This window comes from Hyperoodon ampullatus (assembly GCF_949752795.1).
Source record: "Hyperoodon ampullatus genome assembly, chromosome: X".
Lineage (NCBI taxonomy): Eukaryota > Metazoa > Chordata > Mammalia > Artiodactyla > Ziphiidae > Hyperoodon > Hyperoodon ampullatus.
Genome location: NC_136913.1, coordinates 62,421,265 through 62,436,503, shown reverse-complemented (window position 1 = coordinate 62,436,503; position 15,239 = coordinate 62,421,265). Strand labels below are relative to the sequence as shown.

Genomic DNA, 15,239 nt, shown 5'->3' with positions numbered 1-15,239 from the left:
AAGAGTCTTAGATGTCTTAGGTATCTTCACAATATACTGAAAAGCAAATTATGAGATAAAATATGTCTATAATTGTTAAAAAATGCTTATGGGTGGATCATGAAAGCTTGTAAATATATAGAAAATAATATATCTGAAGTGATTCTTATGTATATTTTACTGTATTTGATCTCATTTTTAAATGCACTTCTAAATGAAGTAATAAAAAAATATACAAACCATTTCAATTTCCCAAAACTTAAAAAAAATACTTTGGCCAAATTAAGGAGTATATGCACTACCAATTGATATAGGCTTTAAGGGAGAAACATGTGGCAAAAGACCAAGAAAAATATTTGACATGTCCATATATATCAAACCACAATTCCAATAGTAAGGAACAGAAAACAATAAAATATTCCAAGATATTCAGGTACACAGGTGTTCATCATAGAATTGATCTTACAAGTAAAAGTTCAGAACTATTTTAAACATAGCCCAAGGAAGCTTGGTTGTAGAAATTACAGCTCATCCCTGTGATGGCTTATTATCTAACAACAGAGCTAAAGGAGAATATTTAATTATTTAGAAATATGGTCCCAGAGAACTATTATAGTGAAAATACACTTCAGTGAAACAATGCATATTTTATTATAAATATAAAGGTATGTAGATATTTATTTACTAAAAGTGTATTTTGTCAAGTACTGGTATTAGGAGTGATAATTCCTTTGCTATATTAACAGTTACAAATATTTTCTATTATAATCATGTACAGACTGTATAAAATGTTTAAAATAAATAAAAACAAAAAAGCTCCTGATAAAATATTGAGAAAATGCAGAGGTGATTGCAATACCAAGTACAGAAAATTATACACGTAATCCAGGTCCCCTTACAATATTGCTGCACCCTACAAATGTAAATGGATACTATCTTTATAGATGGCCATTTATTAATGCACTTCGCCACCAAACTGCCCATATCCTTTGATACTTAAATTTTCTTATCTGCAATATTTGTTTAGAAAATGATCTGGAAAGTCAGCTAGATTTGTGCACTATGATGCACTTGACAGCTCTGTTTGTATAAAGAAAAATGAGCAACAACCTACATGTTCAACAATGACGAAGTAGCTAAAATACATATACACACAAACACAGAGATATAGACATGGATAAGTTGTCTGCTTTGTAATTTTTTCCTTCAATGAAGCTGAGTTATTATTCTGACAATGGGAAAAAGGGCAGGAAGTGTACACATATATATCCACATATTAAGTCATCAATTCTATGTAATATTAACAGCCAGAGAAAATATTTTTAAATTATCTTTAATGACATGAAATGAAGTTCAAGAGTATGTGTGTGTATAAATATACACACACACATTTATGTGTGAAAAAGCAGGTATAAAAACAATATGTACATTATTATATACATACATGACATATGAATCAGAAAAATACTAGAGAGGTACAGCCAAAAATGTTTCAGGTAGTTCTTAGAAAATATTAGACAGGTACAGATGAAGATGATTCAGGGAGGTGTGGGTGCTCATTAGGATTCATTACAGGTGACATTAATTTTCTTCTGTTAACTTGTCCACTTTGTGATTTGTTTCCTGCAATGAAGCTGAATTATTTTTCTGAGAATGGGGAAAAGGGCAGGAAGTGGGCACAGGGGAAGGAGGTGAAAAACAGTATTTAAATTCAGCAAAACAACCAAGGACAGTGAAATACCATTTGCAGCCCATGAAGCTGGTCAAGACACACACACACACACACACACACACACACATCAATTACAGTGACCAGGAGACTATGCAGGGGAAATGGGCATACTCTTTTTACTAGCTGAGCTGGCTGGCATGAATGCAAATCGGTACAATGCTTATGAAGGGGCCATTTGGCAACACACAGGAAAAGTCTTTAAAATGTCCATATGTGGATCCTGCAAGTCCACAGTTAAGATCATCAGGTATGCTAGCGAAGATTTGGCTTGACAAGGGAGAATTCACTCATTGGAGTATACACAGTGCTGGGTTTAAACACAGGGAAAGAACTAGGCACCACCTGAATGTCCAACAATGCAGGAATGACTACAGAAATGTTAGGGTCCATCGATACACTCTTCAGGCACTGAAGATGACGTTTCCTAAGCCTGTTGAATAACGTGGAAAGAAGTTCAATGGGTTGATTTTTGTTTGGTTTTAGTTTTTGAAAAAGCAGATTAAGAAACACCACATACATGAACCATTCTATAACAGTGTGTTAAGAGGGAAGGTGGGGTGGAGGTGAGGAAGGGAGGGAGAGAGAAGGAGAGGAGAGAGCCTGGAAAACAGCACACGGGAATGGTAAAAGTGGTTGTCTCCGGGTAGTAGGGTCATAGGGAGCAATTATTCTCTTGGGTTTCCCTCATCTGATTTCCTTCTCCTTCCTGATGTTTCTACCATGAAATTGTATCACCTGTGCAATAAACAAAGAGAGAAAGTGCTTTTTAAACCAAACCACAAGGAGAAGACAGCCTTTAACCTGTCAAGTGGCACAGATTAGCAAGATTATTCACAACACCCAAGGTGGGTGTGGGGGGAAGGGAGGGGAGAGGAGGGGTAGGGACGAGAAGGGAGTGGAGAGAAAGTCAGAGAGAGACACGGAGGGAGAGGGACTGAGACAGGCGGAGGGAGGGAGAGATGGAGGGAAGGAAGACAGTGGGGTGGGGGCGGTTGTGAGAGAGAGAGAGACCTGCACTCCCAATACAATACACTGCTGGTGGGTTAGGGGGGCAGATGGTGGGGTTGTAAACCGGGTGGGAGCCAAGGTTTGGCTCTGCTGGCTGGCTCGCTCCTGGGGTGTCTTCATCGCAAGGTGGCCTCCTCGTCGGTGTCTTCCTCGAAATCCTTGACGTCAGCACTGGTGGACTGCCTGGCCCAGGCTCCCCTTTCGGCCTCTCGTTCCTTATGCGACTTGAATCTCCCAACGAAAATTTTGCGGTAGTTCAGGAACATGCCGTTCATCGCATCGATGGCCCGCTCGGCGGACTCCTGCTTCTGGAAGTGCACGAACCCGTAGCCCTTGGGCCCCTTTTCGTCGCAGGCCACTTTGCAGGAGAGGATGTTGCCGAACGCCGAGAAGATGTTGTACAGCGCCTTGTTGTCGATGGTTTTGCCCAGGTTCTTGATGAAGACGTTGCCCACCCCGCTCTTGCGGAGCGAGGGGTCCCGCTGGGACCACATGATGCGCACTGGCCTGCCCTTGATGACATCAAAGTTCAGGGTCTCCAGGGCCCGCTTGGCGTCCACCGGTTGCTGGTAGTTGACATACGCATAGCCCAAGGAGCGGCGGGTGATCTTGTCCCTGCAAATGCGGATGGAGAGGATGGGCCCGGCCGGGCTGAACTTCTCGTACAGCATTGCCTCCGTCACCTCAGGGTGCAGGTCGCCCACGTACAGCGAAGCCATAGGAAAGTCCGGATTCCCCCCGGAGCCCCCGCCCGTCTCCGCATCAGCATCCGCGGCGGCCACCGCCGCCGCCGCTACCGCCGCCGCCACCTCCGCATCTGCATCCGCATCCGCCTCCGCCTCCGCCTCCGCCTCCCCCAAGGGGGGCGTCGCAGCCTCTGCCGTGGCGGCGGCTTCGGCCGCACTGGCCTCCGCCACGGCCACTGCCGCTGCCGCCAGGGAGGCCTCCGCCTCCTCCCCCGCTAGGGCTGCCGCCGCCTCCCCCAGGGTGGCCTCCGCCACTGCCTCCTCTACTGAGGCCTCGGCCTCCAACTCAGCCTCCACCTCTGCTTCCGCCTCCGCCACGGAGGCCTCCGCCACCGCTTCTGCCACGGTCGCCGCCGCAGCCTCCGCCGCCGCCGCCGCCGCCGCCGCCACCGCCGCCGCCACTGTCGCCGCTGTCGCCACGGTCGCCGGTGCCCCCGGGCCGCTGCCGCGACCTCCCTTCCCGCGAGCTGGGGGGCGGAGAGGCGGGAGAGGGCAGGAGGGCGGGTGGGCGCCGGAACCCGGGCCGGGGGCGCGAGCGCGAGCTGGGGCGCGGGACCCCGGGCCAGCCGACCTGGCGAGTCCCAGTCACCTGGTATGGCGAGCGCTGCCAGGAGCGCACCGGTGCGAGTCGCAGCAGCCTGCAGCCCACTGCTGCTGCGGCCGCCGCTCGGTCGTGGGCTAGCGTGCGGGGCGCGGGCGGGCGGCGTGTGGTGGGGGGCGGGGGGTGTTGGCGTCTGTGGTCCGGGCAGCTGGGAAGGCTTCTGTCTCTTTGGTTCCCCCTGTGGCTGCTGCGGGGCTGCGGGGCCGCGGACGGTGGGAGGGGGCGGGAGCGGGAGGCTTGAGGTTGGGGGGCGGGAGTGTGAGTCCTCAGCCTGTCGGATCGGCTGGAGGTGTTTGAAGAGGAAGCCAGGGAAAGGGCTCCATGTGGACCGAGGGAATGTGGGTTAGATTTAGGGAGTTTTGTTTTATCCTTCCTCTCCCCATAGAACATTTAAATGATTAAATCAAGCACCTTGCAAGAGAAGGTGGGTGGCGTTGAGAATACACTTGCCCGGCCTAAACAAAGCCAAGACAAATGGTTTTCTCACGTTCAGGGGTTCTCCCCACCTCAAGGCACACACGCTCTCCAACATCACCGCCACCAAGGCAGCAACTCTTACTCTGAGCTGGAGCTGGGGCAAGTGGGGCAAGCTCCCACTGCAGCCTGCTGACCCATTTTCTCAGAGATTCCTCCCCCTTTTCCGGCTCTTTCCCTCCTCTGCAACACTTGCAGAAGAGGAAATAAAGAACACAGAAACACGTATTCATTCATCCATAATGCCATGCCACAAATATTTATGGACCGTTGCTGGCCCCTAGGGATATACAGGGGTCCGGGAGGCAAGAGGAAATAGACCGGTCAACTCCCAAGGTTGACCTTGGGAGTGCACAGTCTGGGCTAGAAACCCTGTCCCTGTTCCAGACCATGGGAGAACTAGGGACCTGGGGTTCTTCAGCCCCCACCCCCCCCCCAACTCGTCCCACCCATCCAGTCTCAATTCATGCAGCCTGGAAGCGGGGGAATCAAGAGCACCCTGTCCTTAGTGCTGTCCTCCATGATAGGTGAGGTAAGCCAAATCAAGAGCTGGGGACAGGGCCTGGTCCAGAGCCAGGCACTAGTTTGCTCTTGTCTCTGCCCTCAAGGTGCTGAGGTTCCCAACGTGAACCAAGAAAGGCACATCCACGTTCAAAACAGAAACAAAGCCTGAAATCTCTCTAGAATGAGGTGTCTCATCCCAGTTCACCAGCTAGTAATTATGGAAGCCTTATCCAGTACTTGGCACTGGGGGCTCAGAGATAGGCAATGTGGTAAGTGAGCAGTGAATGTTGATGTGTTGGAGGTGTGGGGCAAGGTGAGGAAAGGTGAGCAGAGTGTATTGTGGGAGCAGAGAGGCCACACAAGACCAAAAGCTGAGGGGATAGGCAAGCGAGCAACCATTAGAGTAGAGGGCAACAGAGGCTAGAGTCCCACTTCTTCCAGAAAGGAGGACCCAGCTACTAACCATTCCTGGTAGGAATCAAGCAAGGCTGCCCAGAAGACAAAACCCCGAAGGCGAGCTCTGAAAGATGAGTAGCAGTCCACCACATCGAGGCAGAAGGGAAGGCACTCCAGACAGAGGCATCAGTCTGTGTCCAAGGCTCTATAGCATGCTAGCACATGCATGGGCACTTCTGGTCATGCCTAATAATCTGGTGTGGACAGAGCTCATGATCTCCAAGAGTATATGGCAGGAGGTGGGGCTGGAAGGTGTGGGGGGCCCTGAAAAGCAAGCTAAGGTGCTTGGACTCTATACCCAAGCTCACGGGGTCCGCTCAGTACATTCAAGGAGGGACTCGGTATGATCAGATCTTTAGAAAGAGTACAAACTAAACATCAACACAGAAAGTAGTTAAGAGAGTAGGTCTTAAAAGTTCTCAGTACAAGGGGAAAACAGAGTGTAACTAACTGAGGTGATGGATGTTTATTAAACTTCTTGTGGTAATCATTTAGCGATGTGTACCTATATCAAATCATGTTGTACACCTTAAACTTATACGGTGTTATATGTCAATTATATCTCAATGAAACTGGAGAGAAACCCATCAATACACATGTAAACGCATGCGCGCGCACACACACACACACACACACGCCCCTGAGACAGAGCTGATAGAACAAAAAGAAGACAGTCAGTTGTGACCAGTTCCCAAAGAGCCAGAACAACCATTCCCTCCGTCCCTCCTTTCCTTCCATAAGTAGGGGTTTCACATTTACCGTGAGCCAGGCATTGAACTGTGGACTTCGGGGTCAGATGTAAAAAATGATCAAAGCATAGTGCCTTTCCTCACTCCACTAAAGCTCAGGCTGCCCATACAAATAAGAGAAATGCCAGCAGAGGGCTATATGTGCTGTGTGGTTGGACTATGGTGGCCATGGAGTTTCATCTGCCCAGCACATATTCTCACCTCCCCCTCACTCCCACCCATCCACCTTCCTTGGGTCAATAAAGCTGTTTTCTGTGGTGGCAGCGTTGGCTGGACCTGGGCAATTGCACATGATAGAACAACCCTGAACCTTCAGAACTGACTGGGTCACCATGGGGTGTGAGGCAGTGAGAACTTTCTCACCGCTGTCTGGAAAGCATCCCAAGATGGCTGAGAAGCAGACATACAGACGTGTGTCTCGCCAGCTTGCAAAGTCTAGCACTCTGCCCCTAGACAGGGTGCAAGCAAAGGGCAGGGACAGAGACTTAGGAAAAGCTTGCTGTACTGCTGGTGCCTTGACCAAGGTGGTCACTGTCACCACTCTTAGGAGCCATCTCCTGAGGGTCTAGGTTGCTTGTAGGCAGGAGGCAGATGAAGTTTGCCTCACCATTCCAGGTGGCCACCAAGAGGGACCTGAGGAGGCAGCGGCCAAGGGGAAGCCATGATTGCTGGGAGGTAGGGGATGTGGGGATGACGAGAAGAGCTTCTGTGCCCATTGTTTGGAGACAGAGGTGACAAGAGGGACCAATTCAAGGACCAGGAGTCAACAAGAACTCTTCCTCTGGCTTTGACTTCCAGCCCACAGAGTAACAGAAATCGGTAGGAGAAAGAGGTTCAGCGAAGTCATGCTGAGGCCAGTGAATCCACAAACCTGTCAAACCAGAAGACAATCCCCAGGCCGCTGACCCTCCAGCAACAGGAAGAAGGCTACTACAGTGACAAGGAGAGCAGCTGGGGAATGCTCTCCAAGTCCTTTCTCACAGAGGCTTCTCTGGGTTTTCCGTCTCCTTTTTTTCAGTTCCTGGTCACATCTGCAATCAAAAGTGTTCTGACTACTGGTTGCTATGATTGAGGCAAAAGTGAAGAGCCCTGTGGAGTGTCAGCGGAGGGAGGGAGAGGTCCCTTTCTTGTGGGAAGAAGTGTTACTCATTTCATTCACTCGATGATTCAACAAGTATTTATGGAGGGCTACCTTGTACCAGGCCTTCTTCTAGGCAGAGAGCCCCTGCATCCAAGGAACTTATCTTCTAGTGGGGAAGACAGACAATAAACATGGCAGAAAATGTCAAAGCACTTAAAGGTTGCTGCAAATGCCCTCAGGGAAATAAACGAGATGATTTGGTACGTCTTACTTAGAACCCAAGAGAAGTGGCAAAGGTCAGGGATGGCCTTTCTGAGGACAGTGATATGTGGCCAGTCCTGCTGGAAAACGGGGGGAAAACCTGCCTAGCCAGGAGAACTGCAATTCCTCTGGCCTTGTGACAAAAAAAGAGGGGCACTGGATCCGCAGAAGAGATGCCGGTGTAGCTGGAGCCCAGTGAGAGACGGGATGGAGGGAACAAAGGACAGTGTAGTGGTGGGAAGGAGCCATGATGGAGTTTGGTTTTCACTCAAAGAGCTCTGGGGAGCCAGAGAGAGAATTGAATCAAGGGAGTGCCATGATCTAATTATATTCAGTAATTTCTCTCTGGCTGCTCTCTGTGGAAAAAACTGCAAGTGGGCAGGGCACAAAGCAAAGCAGGGAGACCAGTTCGGGCCCTCTTGCAGTAGCCCAGTTGGGAGATGCCAGTGGCTTGGCCCAGACTGGCAGCACAAATTTAGAGAATAGTGCATGGGTTCACATGATATTTTGGAAAGAGAACAAACAGCACTTGCTGGTGGATTGAAGGCAGTTGGTGAACAAACTTAAGAAATGAATGATTACTATGAGAGTCTTTTCCTGCAAGTCTTGGTCATGGAGGCGTTATGTATAGTCACAGACAATACGGAGAGTGGATGTGCTAGACTTGTACAAGGGAGAAAGACAGGTGGGGATGTGTGTCAAGAGTTCCAATTTGCACATGTTACGTGTCTGAAGTCTGGAAAAGTCCACTCTCCGTGTAGGCTGCAGAAACAGAATTATCAAGACAACAGGACACAGATAGTATTTAAAGCCACAAGACTGGGCAGAATCACCTAGAGAGAGTACTGTCAGGAGAAGAAAGCGCAGGGCTATTCCCTGAGACATGCCAACATGTAGAAGTTGGGTTGAGGATAACAAGCCAGCAGAAGAGATTGAGAAGGACTGGACGGTAAATGGGCTGGCCCTAAACCTGACTCCTCTCCAGGGCTGTGCAGGGTCCAGCCTCAGTGTCCTCACTCAGGTCCTGCTTTCAGTGCTCCTGGCTGTATGTGCATGGGACTTGGTTTAAAACGGGAGGACACCAAGAACTTTGTGTGCTAGGGTTTGGATTTCTCTTTCTGTTCATTTCAAGGTGGAGCTTTAAAGACATAGGTTCAGATACAGAGACATTCAAAGAGTGTTTGGAGCCGGCCCTGCTCTTCCCATTTTATATGGCCCACCTCCTTCTTCCTTTCAGGAGGGAGTAATAGAAAGGAATGGGGATGCGGTTCAGAGAGCAGGAGAAAAGAATAGAAAATAATGGAAGAAGGTAGGGATGAGGGTGGGTACCAGTGGGGAGAGGGACAGATGAGCTCTATACGTAAAAAATGAATCAAAACACTGAAAACAGGGATCTACATAAAGAAGTCTCTTCCTATGAATTTCTCGTTGACATAGCTGTAGGAAGGATGCTCAGGGGAATAGAGAATGAAAACATACATGTATTTTGTAGTAGGCAAATTGATTGTGTCAATTCACACTGCCCCCAAACTCCCCCGAATGAAAATAATCTTGACATACAGGCCAGCAAAAATAGCAGCCTTAGACTTTTATTTAGGAAGAATTTAGGAAAGTGTTTGGGTGTGTACCCCTGTTATTTAACAAACAAGAACAATGATTATTAAATTGTCTTGAATAAATACAGCACATTTAGCAAATGGTCCTTTGGATCCTCATAAAGTGAAGAGTTAAGGGAGGCAGAGATGTAGGGCAGGGAAGGAATGAGAATTGAGTCAATAGACGTAAGAGCCCCAGGACATCAGGACTTACACACACAAGCATGTTTATCGCCTAAGGATTCACACTGGGCAAACTAGGATACAAAGCAAGCACTCATCAACCAGGGAATGACTGGAGACATTGTGGCACAGCCATTCCATGGATTATTATGCAATCATTACCAAACACGAGTTATGTCCATAGGGTCTGATTTAGGGGGACCTTCAAAATATGCTATTATTAAGTGAGGAAAGCAAATTGCAGAGAGGGGACAGTATATGGTCTCATTTGCATGTTGGGGATCAGGGCACGGGAAGGAAGATAAGAGGTTGTGATCCCATATATATTTGTATGCCTACTTGACATCTCCACCTGGATGTCTCATAGGCATTTCATCCTTAAATGGTATCACCATGCACTCGGGTATTCAAGTGAAATAAAAATGGAGAGGCACCCTTATTTCCTTCCTCTCCCACTCCCACATCTTCCTCTGGCCCCTGCCTCATCCTTCAGCCATTCCTATCACCTCTACCTCCCAAACACCACTTGAACCTCTCCAACTTCACTGGAGTCCACCGTTAAGCCTCTCATGGGATCCTGCCAAACCTCCTAACTGTTCTCCCACTTCCACCAAACTTCCTTGTCCATCCAGTAGCCAGACTGATCTTCCAGAAAAATGAATGGCGCCTTTTGCCTCCCCTACTCAAAACCCCAGAAGGCTTCCCACTTCACTTGGACTAAAAGGCAAACTCCTCAACATGACTTAAATATAATGAGCTGCATGACCTGGCCCTTGCCAACCTCCCCGTTCTCACCTTTCTCTATCTTGGTCACTGTGGGCCTTCTTAGAATACTCTGAGTACTCCATGATCCAATCTCCATCCTTCCTGAGGGCTTCCACCTACCTCAAACTGTCTTTCTCCATCTTTTTAAAATCGTTAACAGGTTTTTAAACATACAAAAATTATAGTGGGTCACAGAACATGCCCCCAAGTACACATCACTCAAACTGAAAAAAATAAAACATTTGTCCTATTTTTGTATCAGTTGGTTAGATTTTTAGGATAATTAAAAAAAACACAAAATACAGCTACCATCCCTTTTGGAGCACCCCCCCCCAATCCCATTCTCCTTGCCACCCCCCATAGGGCACAAACCTTGGTTACTTCTGGGTGTGATTAAAGGCAGGATACAAGTAAGTCCTCAGTTTCTCTCTCTAATTTCTTTTTCTCTCTCTGTCTCTTTCCCTTACTCCTTTCATGAGAATTTCTCTGACCCTTTGCTATTTGTCTCTAAGAAACAGACAGGGTCCACAAAAGGGAACATGATTGGTGATATTTGGGCTCAGGATGGTCATGAGAAATGAAGAAGCCTATACTCCTAGCAGTCCTTGTATGTTCCTGAATTCCTGGGCTTAAATTCCTCAAAGAACATGGGCCTTGGAGTCAAATGGACTCTCTTGTAGGCAGAGTTCCAGAGCAAAACACTTAACCGCTCTGAGCCTCGGTTTGTGCTTTGAGTTTGAATTTCAGAAGTTGTAATTAAGGTTCTTAGGAATTTTTTTAATAACAAGTAGTTTTGCCCAACCCTACTTAGGAACCAAGAACAGAGAACTGACTGATGGTTTTTACATAGAATTTCAGATACTTTTCTCTCTGGGAACCAATTCTCCTCCCAATGTATGCTTAAAACTTTAATGGCCTTCTTTGTCATAATCTTAGGCAGTTTACAGGCATGACCTTATAAAAATATACCTGTAGGTATATCCCCAGTCCATGACTTACTAGCTATGCTTACCTTGGTCAAATTGCTTTGCGTTTTTTGTTTGTTTCCTTAGCTTTGGAGTCCTCATCTGTACAAAGGGATGCATATTTGTAAGGACAAAAAGACGTGATAATGTTTGGAAAATGCTTTTCACAGTGCCCTGCATGCATTCAGTGCCCAACACAAGGGACTCCTTATTAATGTCAGTTCCCTCTGTCCTGAGGATATCCTTGTTCAGCTGGTTTTTGAAGGCCCAGTGTCTCTCCTTTCTGGTGTCCAAGGCAGCTTGGCACTTTCTCTCTAACCAGGAGCAAGGTGTCAGTTCAGAGGGAGTCTGATCCTCTGGGTTATATCCCAGGTTATGGCTGGATTTTACTCTAGGCAAGTGCCTGATTCTCTGGCCTGAACTCACCTAACTTACACTCGCATTCAGGTTTTCCTTTGTTCTCCTGACCTTAGGACATTTTTATGACCCATTTATTTATCTTCCCTAAGATCCAAGGACCTTGCAAGTCAACACATGAACGAATGCCATTTTCTGTCCTCAAGAAAACCCCCTAGAAGATTGGATAATACTGTCTCATAGAATGGGGTGTTGAGTCAGGAGCTGAATTTTCCCTCAGCTGCTATTCATCCCTTTGAGCACACTTTTTGGGGACCATTTTGGAGATAAATTACTATGAGGCACTACGTTCCTTCAAGTTCTTTCCTACAGGACACTTGAATGCATTTTCACGTGTTCATGATGTCTCTGGAACTCTCCTACCAACGTTCATGATTGTGCTAAGACACATGCATGGGTTATTGGCATATGAGTGGCTGATCTTCATTACCATGAGTTGCTGAGCAATTTAAGTTTTCACTGTGTATAATAGATGTAAGATGAAATCTCCTTCCATGTGGTAAAGCCTTGGTAAAGTCATGATGATTAGCTTTGGGACCTCCTTCCATACACACCATCTTTTAGAAACCATGCTCAAAAATAAAAAATTGCTCTTACTGAAAGGAAGTCACACACATGGTAAATAAAATAGTGGTGACCAGAAAGTACAAACAAGCTTGTGATAAAAGGCAAAGGTCTGAGACCCCATCACTTCCCATTTCCCAGTTGTGCTTCCCAGGGTAGATCATTTCAATAATTCCCGCTTGCACTGTTTTGGCAGTTACCATATTACATCTAAATAAAGTGCTTAATCTGCTATTTCACACCATTCATCAACTTTAGCCATCATCAAGTGACCACATTCTTCTTACAGAAGAGAATTTAACTCATTCACTGTGTCTTCATTCTGCCCTCACTTTCTTTCTCTCAGATTTTATACTTTCTTTTGATTTTTAGTTTCTCTATTGATGACTCTAGTAACTTTAAATAATGTACTTAGCCCTCAGTTCCTTGCATACACCTTAGTCACATTAACTTTTCTTTTTTCTTCTATACAATGAGGATATTGGGCTTCCCTGGTGGCACAGTGGTTGAGAGTCTGCCTGCCGATGCAGGGGACACGGGTTCGTGCCCTGATCCGGGATGATCCCACATGGCATGGAGCGGCTGGGCCCATGAGCCATGGCCGCTGAGCCTGCGCGTCTGGAGCCTGTGCTCCGAAACGGGAGAGGCCACAACAGTGAGAGGCCCGCGTACCGAAAAAAAAAATTAGGATATTACCACTTCTATCCTTCCCTTCCTTCAATCTCTCTTCCTCATTTCTACATCCTCTTCTTACCGGGTTCATTATCATTTACATCCATTTTTGGAAACCTAAAAAACACTTCCTGCTTTGAAAAGCAACACAAGTCTTTTACTTTTTATTGAATCTCTAATAATTTTGATCATAGGTCCACATTTCTTCACTGAGTGCAGGCTGGACCAGAGAAGGAGATTAAATCCTGGTGTCAAGTCCAAATCCTCTCTATATCTTTATTCCAGTAATTTCTGAAAGTCCGCCACATTTGAGTTTGACTTATATGGGATCTATGCATCAAACACTCTCTCCTTCTGTCTCTCTCTCTCTCTCTCTCACTCTTTCTCTCTCTCTCTCTCTCTCTCTCTCTCTCTCACACACACACACACACACACACACACAAACACACAAACACCCACACAATTAAATGGTTGCCAGGCAATTGATCATTAAACCACTTAATCTTATAACAATTTATAAAATGCTTGTCCTTATAATCTCTATTTTACACCTGGGAAAATTTGGTAGCACGGACCTAAATAACCAGCAAGGTCTCATATAGTGTAAGCGGTAGAGCCTGGAATTGATTCAAAGAAAGGCAGTCTTGTTCCAGAATTGGTCCTGGTGACCACCATGTTATTATACAATAAGCTTCTCTCTTTCAGTTTTTCAGAATCTCTGACTATTGACAAATTAACCCATGCTGTTAAAACAGGTGGAACAGCTCACAGATGTATGAATAATGGTTGACAATCAATCACCCTACTTTCAAAGCCCCCACCAATCCCAGGCATCAGAGGTTACAGAGAACAAAATTACCTGTTTGATTGTTTTTTTACACTTTCCTCAGGTTCATAGAAATCTATAAAAACAGAATGACCTTATCATGAGTAGATATTCTTTTATTTGGTCAAAAATCATTACAGTTTTCTGTGACTTTCTACATTCACAGAGCAAGTTAACACACATAAATTAAATTAATTTTGTTTTATTAAAATCTGCACTAGGGGAAAAATTGGAATTTATGCAACAATGCCCTGATTGTTTCAAGTGTTTCATTTTAAATTTTTGCAGACAGGAAGAAAAAAGTCATTGTTACCTTTACTCCCCTTTCTGTAGAGCATCTTTTTATTCTCAGTCTGCTTTTAAGTATTTAAACGTGCATTTGTTTTTAAAGCAATTAATTAATGGTGTGCATTAGTGAGATTTTTTTAAAAAAAATCTTTATTGGAGTATAATTGCTTTACAAGGGTGTGTTAGTTTCTGCTGTATAACAAAGTGAATCAGCTATACATAAACATATAACCCAAATCTCGTCCCTCTTACATCTCCCTCCCACACTCTCTATCCCACCCCTCTAGGTAGACAGAAAGCACCGAGCTGATTTTCCTATGCTATGTGGCGGCTTCCTACTAGCTATCTAGTTTACATTTGTAAGTGTATATATGTCCATAGCACTTGCTGAGTTCATCCCAGCTTACCCTCCCCATCCCCGTGTCCTCAAGTCCATTCTCTAGGTATCTGTCTTCATTCTTGTCCTGGCCCTAGGTTCTTCAGAACCTTTTTTTTTTTTTTACTAGATTCCATATATATGTATTAGTATACGGTATCTGTTTTTCTCTTTCTGACTTACTTCATTCTATATGACAGACTCTAGGTCCATCCAACTCACTACAAATAATTCAATTTCATTTCTTTTTATGGCTGAGTAATATTCCATTGTATCCATGGGCCACATCTTCTCTAACCATTCATCTGTTGATGGACACTTAGGTTGCCTCCATGTCCTGGCTATTGTAAATAGACCTGAAATGAACATTGTGATACATGTCTTTTTTGAATTATGGTTTTCTCAGTGTATATGTCCAGTAGTGGGTTTGCTGGGTCGTATGGTAGTTCTCTTTTTAGTTTTTAAAGGAACTTCCATACTGTTCTAAATAGTGGCTGTATCAGTTTACATTCCCACTAACAGTGCAAGAGGGTTCCCTTTTCTCCACACCTTCTCCAGGATTTATAGTTTGTATGTTTTTCGATGATGGCCATTCTGACGGGTGTGAGGAGATACCTCATTGTAGTTTTGATTTGAGTTTCTCTAATAATTAGTGATATTGAGCATCCTTTCATGTATTTGTTGGTAATCTGTATATCTTCTTTGGAGAAATGTCTACTTAGGTCATCTGCCCATTTTTGAATTGGGCTGTTGGTTTTTTTGATATTGAGCTGCATGAGCTGCCTGTATATTTTGGAGAGTAATCCTTTGTCAGTTGCTCCATTTGCAAATATTTTCGCCCATTCTGTGGGTTGCCTTTTTGTCTTATTTCTAATTCTGTGAAAAATGCATTGGTAGTTTGATAGGGATTGCATTGAATCTGTAAATTGCTTTTGGTAGTATAGTCATTTTCACAGTGTTGATTCTTCCAGTCAAAGAACATGGTATATCTCTCCAT

The 15,239-nt window shown here is 45.5% G+C and overlaps 1 protein-coding gene across 1 annotated transcript; it reads right to left on the bottom strand.

Annotated features, from left to right (window-relative positions):
- Nucleotides 1-2,835: 2,835 nt before the first annotated feature.
- Nucleotides 2,836-3,504, bottom strand: LOC307069906 (polyadenylate-binding protein 1-like 2; the record flags this gene model as incomplete). Its single annotated transcript, XM_079728216.1, has 1 exon — nucleotides 2,836-3,504. Exon 1 carries the CDS (start codon nucleotides 3,436-3,438, stop codon nucleotides 2,836-2,838), a length of 603 nt encoding a protein of 200 aa, XP_079584342.1. The 5' UTR covers nucleotides 3,439-3,504.
- Between the last annotated feature and the right edge of the window lie 11,735 nt (nucleotides 3,505-15,239).